General features: G+C 37.9%; 2 protein-coding genes across 2 annotated transcripts; both read right to left on the reverse strand.

Moving 5' to 3' along the window:
• Positions 1-121: 121 nt before the first annotated feature.
• LOC145907890 (para-nitrobenzyl esterase-like) lies at positions 122-4,189 on the reverse strand. Its single transcript, XM_082995031.1, has 10 exons — positions 3,957-4,189; positions 3,504-3,612; positions 2,901-3,093; positions 2,602-2,732; positions 2,256-2,464; positions 1,329-1,584; positions 1,031-1,194; positions 686-856; positions 414-546; positions 122-352 (listed from the first exon to the last, which is right to left on the reverse strand). The coding sequence occupies exons 1-10, from the start codon at positions 4,187-4,189 to the stop codon at positions 122-124; spliced, it is 1,830 nt and encodes a 609-aa protein (XP_082851157.1).
• Positions 4,190-4,896: 707 nt separating this feature from the next.
• LOC145907967 (crystal protein-like) lies at positions 4,897-10,147 on the reverse strand. Its single transcript, XM_082995156.1, has 12 exons — positions 10,132-10,147; positions 9,927-10,071; positions 9,328-9,522; positions 9,070-9,178; positions 8,524-8,716; positions 8,243-8,373; positions 7,077-7,285; positions 6,571-6,826; positions 6,214-6,377; positions 5,806-5,976; positions 5,460-5,592; positions 4,897-5,148 (listed from the first exon to the last, which is right to left on the reverse strand). The coding sequence occupies exons 1-12, from the start codon at positions 10,145-10,147 to the stop codon at positions 4,897-4,899; spliced, it is 1,974 nt and encodes a 657-aa protein (XP_082851282.1).
• Positions 10,148-12,460: the final 2,313 nt, after the last annotated feature.

Below are 12,460 nucleotides of genomic sequence, written 5' to 3' on the forward strand. Positions count from 1 at the left end.
CACAATCGAACATATAAAAGTTTATCACGTGTAGAACATATACCATAATATTTCTAACACATGTTAATTAAACTGATCAATTTGCAACATCCAGATTTGTATGTGGATCGCGCGGGATGAATCAAACGCGAGACATTGCGGCCGTGAAAGCAAGCAATACCCAAGACGAAACCACAATCCTGTTCCCACTTGATGTGGTGATGTCAGTAGGTGACGTGGTAGCCTCTGCGGGTGGCGTCATAGTCACGTACAACCCTGTGGAGTCCCAATAGTCGCAATACTTTCCACGGTGATCGGTGTCAAGAGAAGGCGCGGATGATATTCTCACACTGCTCCATGCACCAACTGAGTTCTAAAAAAAGCTTTTGCTTAAAAAACCTAATTCAAATTCGATAGTTTTCATGGTTATTCACCTGCTGATTATTGACATACTCTGGCCATTGGTCGGACCCCGCTGATGTGGATGGCGACCCAGTATAAGCAAAGCTTCCCCACCACAGCGAAAACCAATCATACACCGCCACGTCATCTTTTGTTGTCTCGTATCTAATGCATTATGCTCCGAAAGTTAGTAAAAATCAACGTTACATATTGAGTTTTTCCTTGAATTAAGTTCAATAAATAAACCAAAAAATCACGCAGAAATATTCACTGATTAAAAAACTTGTAAAGAAGCATATCTAACCCCATAGACGGCCCGGTTCTAAACACGAACGTCAATTCCGATGCGTGGTTTGGTATTCCGCATAATGTAGGATCTTGTATATTTTCACACGTTGGTCCGCTTGGCGCGTGAGCATTGACGTAAAAATAAACTGGTGACGGGTTTTGTACACTGCTCGTGTCCGACATAAACCTGACAAAAGAATGCGCTGAAAATTTTGATTTAAAAAGTCAGATGTATCCTCACAAGATCATGGAATATTTTAAAATATTTCGATTTTTGCAGTTTCGCCTTTGTTTTTGTGTTGAATTGAGTTAGTCAGAACATGATTAACCTTTTGACGTAATGTTAGTAGTAAATAATTACCTTGCCAACGTTCTTGATGGACAGTAGAACAAAGCATCAGAAAACTCATCCTCCGCCACCTCAGTATAATTTACTTGTGATCCTGGAGTATTAGCAGACAACTCGATGTATTTGTCAGATGTCAAATTCCCGAGTTCCTCTCCGAACAACTGTGAGTTGATTTCCTGTTTTTTTTTAAAAAAACAAGACGCTGAAGTAAAAAATAAAAAGTAGTCGAACGAATCAAATATTTTTGTACTGAGCTGCAAACGGGGCCACTGTTTTCGACATAAATAATTTTTAGTCTCAGACATCAAACCTGGAATGCAACTTCATCCCTATAACCGGGGTAGTTAACACTAATGTGCCCCATCTCCCTCATCATGTTTCCAATTATAACTTCCTTTTCTGTATGCCATCTGCCTGCTTGAAACATGTCCATAAAATCCTCGGTGTATTCTCCTTCGTCGATTGAGGGTCGAAATGGTTCGAAGTAAGTGAGAAGATCTCCTCTGAGCAACGCAGTGAAAGCCAAATTCCACCCTTCTGTTACCAAATCAATAAGATCCGCGTTTCTGAAACAGTATTTTAAGGGGTTTTATAAACTTCCACCATGAACAACAAAGCCCGGTGACGACGAAAGCAAATTCGTTGTTAGTAAACCTTCCAGATGCATTGTCAAACATTCACAAATGCAATGAGAACAAGTACGCCCACAGTCACAGACAGAATAGCATGGTGGAGTAAAAAACGACTGAAAGAGAATACGGGAAGAAGAGCAATGGAAATCGCTAAAATTTAATGACTGCGGTTGTTCTGTAAAGTTATCCGGCCAAACCTTTGACCTCCAGATTGTAAGTGAACACGTCAGCTTACTTAATGCAAAATTGTTGAGTGAATTGTTGCTCCACCAACTTCTGTACATTTTATTTTATATTTTGATGTAAAAAAAATGTGCCACATTTCGTTGCATCCAGATGAAGGATGCTGCATAGCAACCGAAACGTTGAAACTTACAACTATTTTTGCTAGTATACAGCAGTCTTATAGTAATCTAAACTCAATGTAACGATATTAAAGCCAAGTTGAAGGCCCCCACTGCATTAAGAATACAATCAGGATCAACAAGCGCTGCAAAGCCGAAGGTTTTCTAGTTCCTTATGTTAGAACTATATTGAAGTGTAGGTGCTTGTAAAATCGAGCAAAAGTGTAAACAGTCACTTTCCAACCATCAAACCGTACTTACAGCAAACAAGTTAAGTTTGATTGTTCGTTGTTGCAGTTCAGACGTTCAATCAGTTGCTGGGCATTAGCTTTTGCTTCATCGATAGTTTGAAGTCTTATTGAGCCCGGTGTGCTCATTATAATTGCTCGATTAAATAAGGGCTTGCTTGTGGGAGATATGAGATGCTGGACAACAGACTGAGCCCCAGCACTCTCGCCGAAAATAGTTACCTGTATAATAATATATTACACTACAAAATATTAAATATTGAAAAATTAACACATACAAGTTCCCTGACGAAATTGCCATAAAAAAGATTTTTTTAAAGTTAAAATAGCTAATATGTGATTATTTTCAGTCCAACTACCTGGCTCTTGTCACCTCCAAACTTGTCAATGTTGTCCTGCACCCACTGCAAAGCGAGTTGTTGATCTTTCAGTCCCTGATTACCTTCAAACTTTGTGCCCGATTCCTCATACACAAAGAATCCCAGAGGTCCTTAAAAACAAATCACTCAGAGTGTCAACGACCAACAAAACATTGAAGCAAGTTGTAAACCAGAAATGTGGCCGTGTTTTAAGAAATATTTATAAACAATAAAATATCCAACAATACCAGTATGAAAGCAAGCACGTCCGCTGCACCTTATATGTCTGACAAATTTACCCAGTCTGTAGTTGATCGTGACGAATATTGTGTTAGTGGCGTTTGCGAAAAATCTTCCTTCCAACTCCGGATCGTTGCAGGAGCCTCCCGCGAAACTCCCACCATGGATGTAAACCATGACAGGGAGCAAGTTTAGCAGAGATTCCAGGTTTACTTGTGAGGGAACATTGACATTCAGCAAAAGACATTGCTCCTGCAAGTAGCGACTGTTATTTCGTAACACTACAGCAAAAATATAATGTTTCTGATGCTGCCAGGCATATTGTATTTTAATAAGCAATGTGTATTTTAATAGTCTGTTCTTTTGGCACATTTCCTCATTCTGAGGAATCTTTGCTGGATATCAGGCGAAACGTCGGTGAATAAAAAAAAGAAAAAACGTTTTAATGTGCCAGACCTTACACCGTTGCGTGAACGTGAACTTTTTGTCATTTGAGCGGAAAATAACTAAAATTATGATTTACACATAAACGACGCGTGGGTTGCTGCTTGTTTGCACCCATGCATGGTATATGATTTACTAACTTCTTCGCTCACCTTTTTGCAAACAAATGCGTCTCGGTTTGGTTGGAGAATAAGGAAAGCACATATTTACTTTCTTACCTTAGGTACAGAATCGGGACGGAATTCAATAGGTTGGTGACAAACAATGTATTCTGGAGTGGTGGCGTTAATGTAATTGATGTACGAAGCAGTCTTTGCGGGCATGAACCTATAGAGAATTTGACGTGCAAATCTTACAAATTTCTTTATCGACTTAAGCTAGTTGCAGTGGTATAACCTTAGCCATTTTGGTGCAGTTGCATAATACATCCTACAAAGTTTCTTATTATTGTAACACTACATGGGGTTTAAGGTTAACAAAGCCTTACAACTCGGCTATACCTCCTAAGGGAAAAGGAGATTATTTTTCTTCATCTTATCAACCTTCTGTTACTGTTTCTATTACTTTATAACAACAAAGCTGGTTGTTTATTCATTTGCAATTTATACCAAATGGTACTTTTATACCACATCAAGATGCTATTTATCACAGATAAATAAATCGTTTAGTACCGTCCAGTTACATTCCCGTACGGAATGTTGTAGAATGCGTGTGACTCCTCATAAGAAGTTCCTTCCACCAAACCACTGGTTGTTGTGACATTAAAAGTGCTGATAGCATTTCTTCGACTCAGCTTTTCATCATTTTGACTCCATCGCAATCCCGTTCGGAGGAAGGGATGAAACGCAAATGATGGCGCCACCAAACTCACAAAAATAACGACTTTTGCAGACACTTTGCTCATCCTGTCGAAAGCAGTCGCAACCATGAACGAGATTGAATGAATACGCAGGAGAGATTGTATGGTCGCATAATCTGCCGCACTCGCCGGACTCGCGTCATTATTTAAATATTGTTTCAGCACATTTCAGTAGCTCCAAGTTTTCGGCTAATAATTGCTAGAACCGCCCATCAAATACACATTTGAAGAAAAGCGGTGTATTCGTTTTTCAAAGATTCGAATCAGAATGACGTGGTTGGTGCGAAAGCAATATTGTCATCTGACCAACATGGAAAAGAAATGCCCTAAATTAAATGGAATTTCGCGAAATAAAAAAGAGTGTTAAAAAATCTCGTTAAAAAAAATGTAATAGTGGTGACGAAAGTAGAGCAAAAACATCAATGGAAACTGAACCGAAAATACCGGGCCTGATAACAGATCTTTGGTTTCTTTGTCAACGCATTCAAACTCAAATTTTCAAGAAATGAGAAGCTGAGCAAAAAATGATTCTGATATGGATGGGCTGTTTTGTTTCAATTTGGTGTGGTATGTTTAAATTATGTTCCTTGAAGGGACACAATAGCTAGAATCTAATGTTGAACCTAAACACAAAAAGTTTAATTTTTAGTGGTAGGGCAACATGGATAATTATGAAAAACGTTAACCTTATAGCTGCCAACCGTTATACATAATTTACAAGTGACAATGAACTGTTTGGAGAGGCATTAGGTTCAAAACCAACTCCCTGAAGCGACAATCAAAATAAACATCCAAAAGGAAGGTTTAACATTGTTGCCCATAGATGTAGTATCATCGACTTGCGGTTCGGTCACCCATGTTGATGACGTGGTAGTCTCTGCGGGTGGCGTCATAGTCACGTACAACCCTGTGGAGTCCCAATAGTCGCAATACTTTCCACGGTGATCGGTGTCCAGAGAAGGCGTGGCTGTTATTCTCACACTGCTCCATGCACCAACTGAGCTCTATACAAAAAGTCGCAAACAAACAAATTGGCCACTAATAACGATTTTGTGCATCGCAGAATAGTATAAATACTGTTGTGACAAGTTGCTGCTGTATTCTGCCTTTGAGAACGCATCTCATGGATAGAAAAGTGTTTGAAAGTTGGTTTGCTGCCGAAAGCTGGACTAACCAACGGGTTTCTTTTGTGCTTGTGAAAATTAAAATGCAAATGACACTAATTAAACTAAAATTCAACAGCTATATTGTTATGTTATGCTGTATAACCAGTTGGCGCAATGGCTTTCACTTGACTTTTCCAACGGCAACTCACTAGTTGACTAATCACGTAAGCAGGCCATTCGCCAACGCCAGTTGAAGGAGATGGTTGTCCGTTGTAAGCGAAGTTGCTCCACCACAGCGAAAACCAATCGTACACCGCAAGGTCGTCGTCGGATGGCTCATAGCTGGAAAATATTACATTTATTTTTTGTACAATACCAGCGGTTGTTGTCATACTACCCGCGGAACATTCTAGACACGACTGTTTTGATTTGCTTCCCGTACTTAGATTCATAGATTCAAATACTCTCTCTTTTGTTACGTTTTTTGGAATTACATTTGAAAATATCAACAACGTTAATAAAATCAATGAATTGCTTGAATGTATCACATCTAACCCCATAGACGGCCCGGTTCTAAACACGAACGTCAATTCCGATGCGTGGTTTGGTATTCCGCATAATTTTGGATCTTGTATATTTTCACACGTTGGTCCGCTTGGCGCGTGAGCATTGACGTAAAAATAAACCGGTGACGGATTTTGTACACTGCTCGTGTCCGACATAAACCTGTAACAAAACATACCTGAACATGTTTTTTTTTCGATACTGTACACTTACAGTTGCCAAAGTAACCACAACCTTTCTATTGTGTTTAGTTGTAATATTCAAAGGCATTAGTAATTTGGGTATTTAAGTTATTGGTTGAACATTTTTCATCAATCCTATTGATCGTGCGTGCTTATTATGTTCGATAATGTAAAAAAAGCTTAACAATAGGGTGGACACTTTTTTGTTTCTTTCTACCTTGCCAACGTTCTCGATGGACAGTAGAACAAAGCATCAGAAAACTCATCCTCCGCCACCTCAGTATAATTTACTTGTGATCCTGGTGTATTAGCAGACAACTCGATGTACTTTTGTGCAGTCAAATTGCCGAGTTCCTCTCCGAAAAGTCGGATGTTTATGTTCTGTTCGTAAAAAAGGAGATTTTCGATCATGAACATTGGACATTGCATTTATTTCCAAAATACTTCAGTTCGAACGAGATATGAAGTCTCGCGTGGTTTATAAGACTATAGATAGGCATTTCAATTCGAACTGATTTTCGACACAAAGTCGACAAAAAATAATGGAACGTTTAACAAATCTAGCGCCAATTACCCTAAATGCTTCTTCGTCCCTGTAACCGGTAAAATACTGGGAAACGTGCCCCATCTCCCTCATCATGTTTCCAATTATTACTTCCTTTTCTGTATGCCATCTGCCTGCTTGAAACATGTCCATAAAATCCTCGGTGTATTCTCCTTCGTCGATTGAGGGTCGAAATGGTTCGAGGTAAGTTAGGAGATCTCCTCTGAGCAACGCAGTGTAAGCCAAATTCCACCCTTTTGTTACCAAATCAGTAGGGTCCGCGTTTCTGAAACATATTTTGACAAACGTAAACACACACAGCTCAAACGTAAATTGATGTAAAATTCCCGCTCAAGCTTAATATTACACGTTATGTATTCTTGGATGGATTTTGCCAGGTTATCTTTTCTATGTCATAATAATAAAATTTTCCAAAGAGTGGAGAACAACAAAACATTTTCAGATAAAAATGTAAAAGTCATGTTATACTCAAATACGCTAGATTTTAACTAGTCAGTGCAGAAAAAGTAACCTACAGCAAACAAGTTAAGTTTGATTGTTCGTTGTTGCAGTCAAGACGTTCAATCAGTTGCTGGGCGTTAGCTTTCGCTTCATCGATAGTTTGAAGTCTTATTGAGCCCGGTGTGCTCATTATAATTGCTCGTTTAAATAAGGGCTTGCTTGTGATGGAGATAAGATGTTGAACAACTGACTGAGCCCCAGCACTCTCGCCGAATATCGTTACCTGTGCAATTGAAAATGCATTAGTTTACCTTTGACATACAAGTTATCGTTTTTTCAACACACAGGCAATTTTTTTTTGATTTTAACATAAAAAATAAAAGTACATATATTCCCTGTAAAACAACACACAAGTCGAGCACAATGTTTCAAAGTGTCATGAGAAACTGGCAAACTGTCAGTTTTGTTCATTGTTCAGGCATGGACCGTCGAAAATAACTAATTTAATTTAAATTTAATAACCGAATGTAAACAACAGTTAGGCTATACTGTATAACATACGTCACAGAAACCAGTGTTTGTATTGCGTAATGTTTTGCGTGCAGCTTTGCACAAGTATTGCATAATCCCATAATGTGACCCAAATGATTTAGCCATCGAATATTCTCGAGTAAAGTGATTCATTCAACATCCTGTTTGCCACATAAAATGTTCTCCTATGCTTATGTCACATCACACCCATGTTCTTGTATTATATTACTTCAAGCGCCTCAAGATATCACGTGACATTATTAACCAATCAGCTCTCAGTACGGAGAGCTTTAAAGCCCAGTGTGTACCTGTAAATTCATTCTATTTGATTCTACTTGATTCTATTTGATTCCATTCGATTCTACTTGTTTTATCGTATTACTGTTACACTGCTAATATTTCTGAGATTCTACAAGCTATTCGCCGGCTTGGGATTTATTCCCATAGCCTGATAATAAACTGTTTATTTGGAATCAGCGGTTTGCTGGTGAGAACGAGGCAGAAGCAGATTTAACAATCGAAGAGACTCAATTCGCGCTCAAGCCATCGAGACACTGTTAAATATCTCTGAGACCCTCAGAGTTATTTACAATGGTTTACAACTGCTAATAATGATTGATGAATGTCATATCAGTGAACTATTCAATCACGCAACTAACAAAAGTTGTAAGCGTCATAGGTAGAGAATTGCTACATGAACTGCCGCTACCTGGGTCTTGTCACCTCCAAACTTATCAATGTTATCCTGCACCCACTGCAATGCGAGTTGTTGATCTTTTAGTCCCTGGTTACCTTCAAACTTTGTGCCCGATTCCTCATACACAAAGAATCCCAGAGGTCCTTAAAAAATGAACACAATATTGTTAGTTTGGCTAAATTTTCTTGAAACTGGACAGGACGCTCTAATTGTTGGGAATCCATTTCGTTTAAAAATACACATTTTCTGTTTCGCGCACTACAAACATGCAAGCAATTTGAACGCAACCTCACCTAGTCTGTAGTTTATCGTTACAAACACAGTGTTTGTGGCATTCGCAAAAAAACGTCCTTCCAATTCTGGATCATTGCCGGACCCTGCCACAAAACTTCCCCCGTGAATGTAAACCATTACTGGAAGCAAACTGTTTGGAGAATCCAAGTTTATTTGCGATGGAACGTTGATGTTGAGAAGTAAACAATTGTCCTATTGTGACAACAAAAAGAAAAAGTCGTGTTGAAAATGAGCAAGTCAAGGAGCAGTTGTGATAGACAAGTATCACTATGACTCAGTGATGACAATGCAGTATTTGTTTACTTTCAGAGATGATTTACCACATCGCACACAAATTCTGAAATCGTTACATGTTGCGTAATCTATGTGTAATTTACAAAATACAGAGTTCAATTTACAGTTACGAAACGAACTCGCGTGTCAGCGCTTTCTTAAACTGTTTGTTCATGTCCTTGTTCGATTTTAACGTCACAATATCGAATTAAACTTGAAATTATTTAGAACAATTTGATAATGAAATCAAACGCCCTAAAAACAGTTCTTACTGTTGGTATGCAACCTGGACAAAAGGCTGCAGGTTGATGACATGTCAGATATTCTGAAGTTGTCGCGTTAATGTAACTTCTGTAGCTTGGAGGCACTGGTGGCGCAAACCTGTACGCAAGTCAAGAGGTTAAAGCAAGCTGTGATAGCTGAAACGTTCGTTGTATTTACGTCATAGCCTGGCAAACCAAAAATGGGCCCGCGATAAACCGTTTGCGGATCCCTGCTCCACAACAAAAAAAAATTTCTTTGCCATATACCTTGAAGGTATGCGACCATATGGAATGTTGTAAAATGTATGAGCTTGTTCGTATGAAGATCCTTCCATCAAACCGCTGGTTGTATTAACTTCATAACAATTGTTTAATTTCTCTCCATTCGCCTTCACGTAGCTTAAACTTTTCCGAGTTTTCACATCAAGTAAGACGTGTGTGGCAAAACATGGCGCCACTAGGCTGATAAAAAGTAAAGTTTTTGCTAAATTTGTACTCATAGTTCCGATGATAAAGATAGCTAGCACAACCTGATGTTTAATCTCTTCTACCGAGTCAGTCAATCAATTACTTAATGCACACATTTGGTTTTGCCACCATGTGCTACAAGCATATTTTGCACTTCGGAGAAAATTCACCCTGCATTGTAGCGCGTGATTCCGCAAAACACCGTTTTAATTGTAAGTTTATATGCTCCTTAGTACATGCTGGGCCCCAACTTTTACACTACAGAAGTAATATATTTACGAACCGGCCTTGAAGTTGTGGCAGATATAAACACAGTATCAAAAATAACGAATGTAAAGTGCACGTAAGTTACAATTCTCCATAACGCTATCTGTACCAATATTAGTTTTCGTAAATACAATGTGATACTGCTCGCTGGATTAGGTTTTCTCGAGTTGTTTTCGTAGTTGCATGAATAAAGTATCCCCAAATTAGGATCGATTCGTGGTTCCGACCTTGCGTCAACAATGGGCCTGACGTCACAATGCTGTAGGTAAACTTTGGCTGAAAATACATTGGTTAAATAGGAGATTTTACCTCAGTGCACTGTGGGTTAGAACTAACTGGCATTGACAACCATTATTCTGAACTCCAGGACATATGTCATTACATGTCCCAAGAATATTTTGTTATCGGGATGCGGGATTTTCCCAGGCATGCCAAAAGTTTTAGTGCTCAAATCTGCATCAAGGTCGGACCCATCATGAGTGTGCGATTTGGGCTTTCGACGCCCTAGAACATGCAAAGGCTCTAAAATCAACTGTTACAGCATAGAATACTAAAACATGGAATGGAAACTCTTTTCGTCACGCATGAGTAACACTTTACGCAAAATAAAAAATGCATTGGGTTAAATGCGATTTTGGCGTTTTTCGGCGGCGAAAAAGTCTAAGTTAATGTAACCACAAGAATTTATTTAAATGTAATTCAAGTAGTTTCATCCTTAATCTTTTAAAATATGTGGATGATTTTAATTATGACGCGCTATAATGCACTTTTTGACCGTGTGTTACAAGTCACCTTACAGACTAAAAAATTGTTAATACGCCTTCGCGTCAACCTCAAAGATGACGTAAGACATGTAATTACGTCATACAAGTGATGACGTAATGTTTTAGATTTGCATATCTGCCTAAAAAGCAATCATGGGATTCAGAAACCTAATATATGACCAAAACAGTCTGACCCAGAGGTCACATATTTGCAGTCATTATTGGGTACGTATCAAAATGTTTCATAACTCCGCTTTTTGTGAAGACATATGTTGGACAGATAGTTCAGTACTACATGAAGTAGTTTTTGGCCCAAAATGTCAGATTGTAGCCTTTGTAAACCAGATAAAATGGGGCCAAATTTTGCTGCTTAATTTTAAAGATTGTATTTACTTGGTCAACCATACTTAAATATGGCCGTTTTTCATCTTTTGTGCAAATAATATTAAATAATAAATAAATAGTGGTAACTTGTAACTATCTAAAAAATATTGACATAATTAAATAAATTCTTGTGTCATTTTTTATATTCCATTGGTTCTGAGAAATTCATGCCACATATGAGCTAATGCTCTGTGAATAGCAATGAACCTGCTTTTGTTGTACTAGTAATCTACTTTATACATTTTCCCCACACATCACTGAGTTTTCTATTTGATTTCATTGTAAATATATGGTTGTATATTGGCTTTTTGTCCGAAAGTTCGACCTTAAGTGTTGATTAGTCTAATATCCCTGAGAAGAAAACAAATCAAATTGGATGGAAATTATTTTTGTCAAACTATTGCACACATAACAGAAGTATATTTTTTTACTCTTATCATAACAGTTGGTTGAATGCTTATGACACAGTTGAAAATATGTAAACTAAACATAATTGCCTTTTGTTTCAGCCAAATTGGACCTATATATATTAAAAATACCCTTTTTCACTAGTCATTTTTTTTCTTCGCAGATTAGTTTTAAGTAAAACACAACAGAATTTGATTTAGATATGTATTAAAATGCTTCTGAGAGAAACATGTCATGTTGAAGAAAAAGATGAAAGTTTTCGGAATTTGCTCGTATGCAAACACTTAAAAACAAATTATAGTTGGTTTTTATTGGAAGTATTCCCACTGTCCTTGAGTATTTGCAAGCAATCAACATATATTATGTCAAGGCTTAACTTTTTTAAACCCATATTATGCACAAAAATGTTGTTTTGTGTTGGACTTTACTGGCAACATTTGCACTCAGCAGTATGAACATGGTGTTGGCTAGGTATTTCCTGATTTTAGTAATTTGGTTCATTATAATATCTTCCTCTCCTTCTTCATCAAGATACAGGAATCGCAGAAAAGCAGTCTATCGTTTGTCAACTGTTTGTCAAATGCCCTGTTTTTGCAAAATAAATATTCCCAAACAACCGCATTACTGTGTGCAGAGATACTGTCCTAGAAAAAAACATGATTAGCAATTAATTGATTTTACATAACAAGCATAGTAGTTGATAATATTACTCGATTTAGCCTCCCACTGCTTGCAAGCAGCAAAAGCGCGCAATTATTTGTTCATATTTTGACCCAAAAGGCAGTAGACAGCAAATCGCCGTAAAAATGATGCGACACGATTTATTCAAAATCATCCACATATTTCAAAAGACGAGGGACCAAACTTATCGTTTTTTAAAAAAAGTTTTAAATTTTGTTCTATTTAATGGGTTTTTAAGCCCCTTAAAAAACACCAAAATCGCATTTAACCCAATGCATTTTTAATTTCGCGTGAAGTGTTACTCATGCGTGACGGCGCACTTTCAGCGGAGTTTCCATTCCATGTTTTAGTATTCTATGGTTACAGCGAGAATTAACGCTTCGCTGATTTTACCCTTCACCAGTATAGCGTTCGTATTCATCCGCGCA

Source organism: Ascidia mentula, chromosome 1 (assembly GCF_947561715.1).
Source record: "Ascidia mentula chromosome 1, kaAscMent1.1, whole genome shotgun sequence".
NCBI classification, from domain to species: domain Eukaryota; kingdom Metazoa; phylum Chordata; class Ascidiacea; order Phlebobranchia; family Ascidiidae; genus Ascidia; species Ascidia mentula.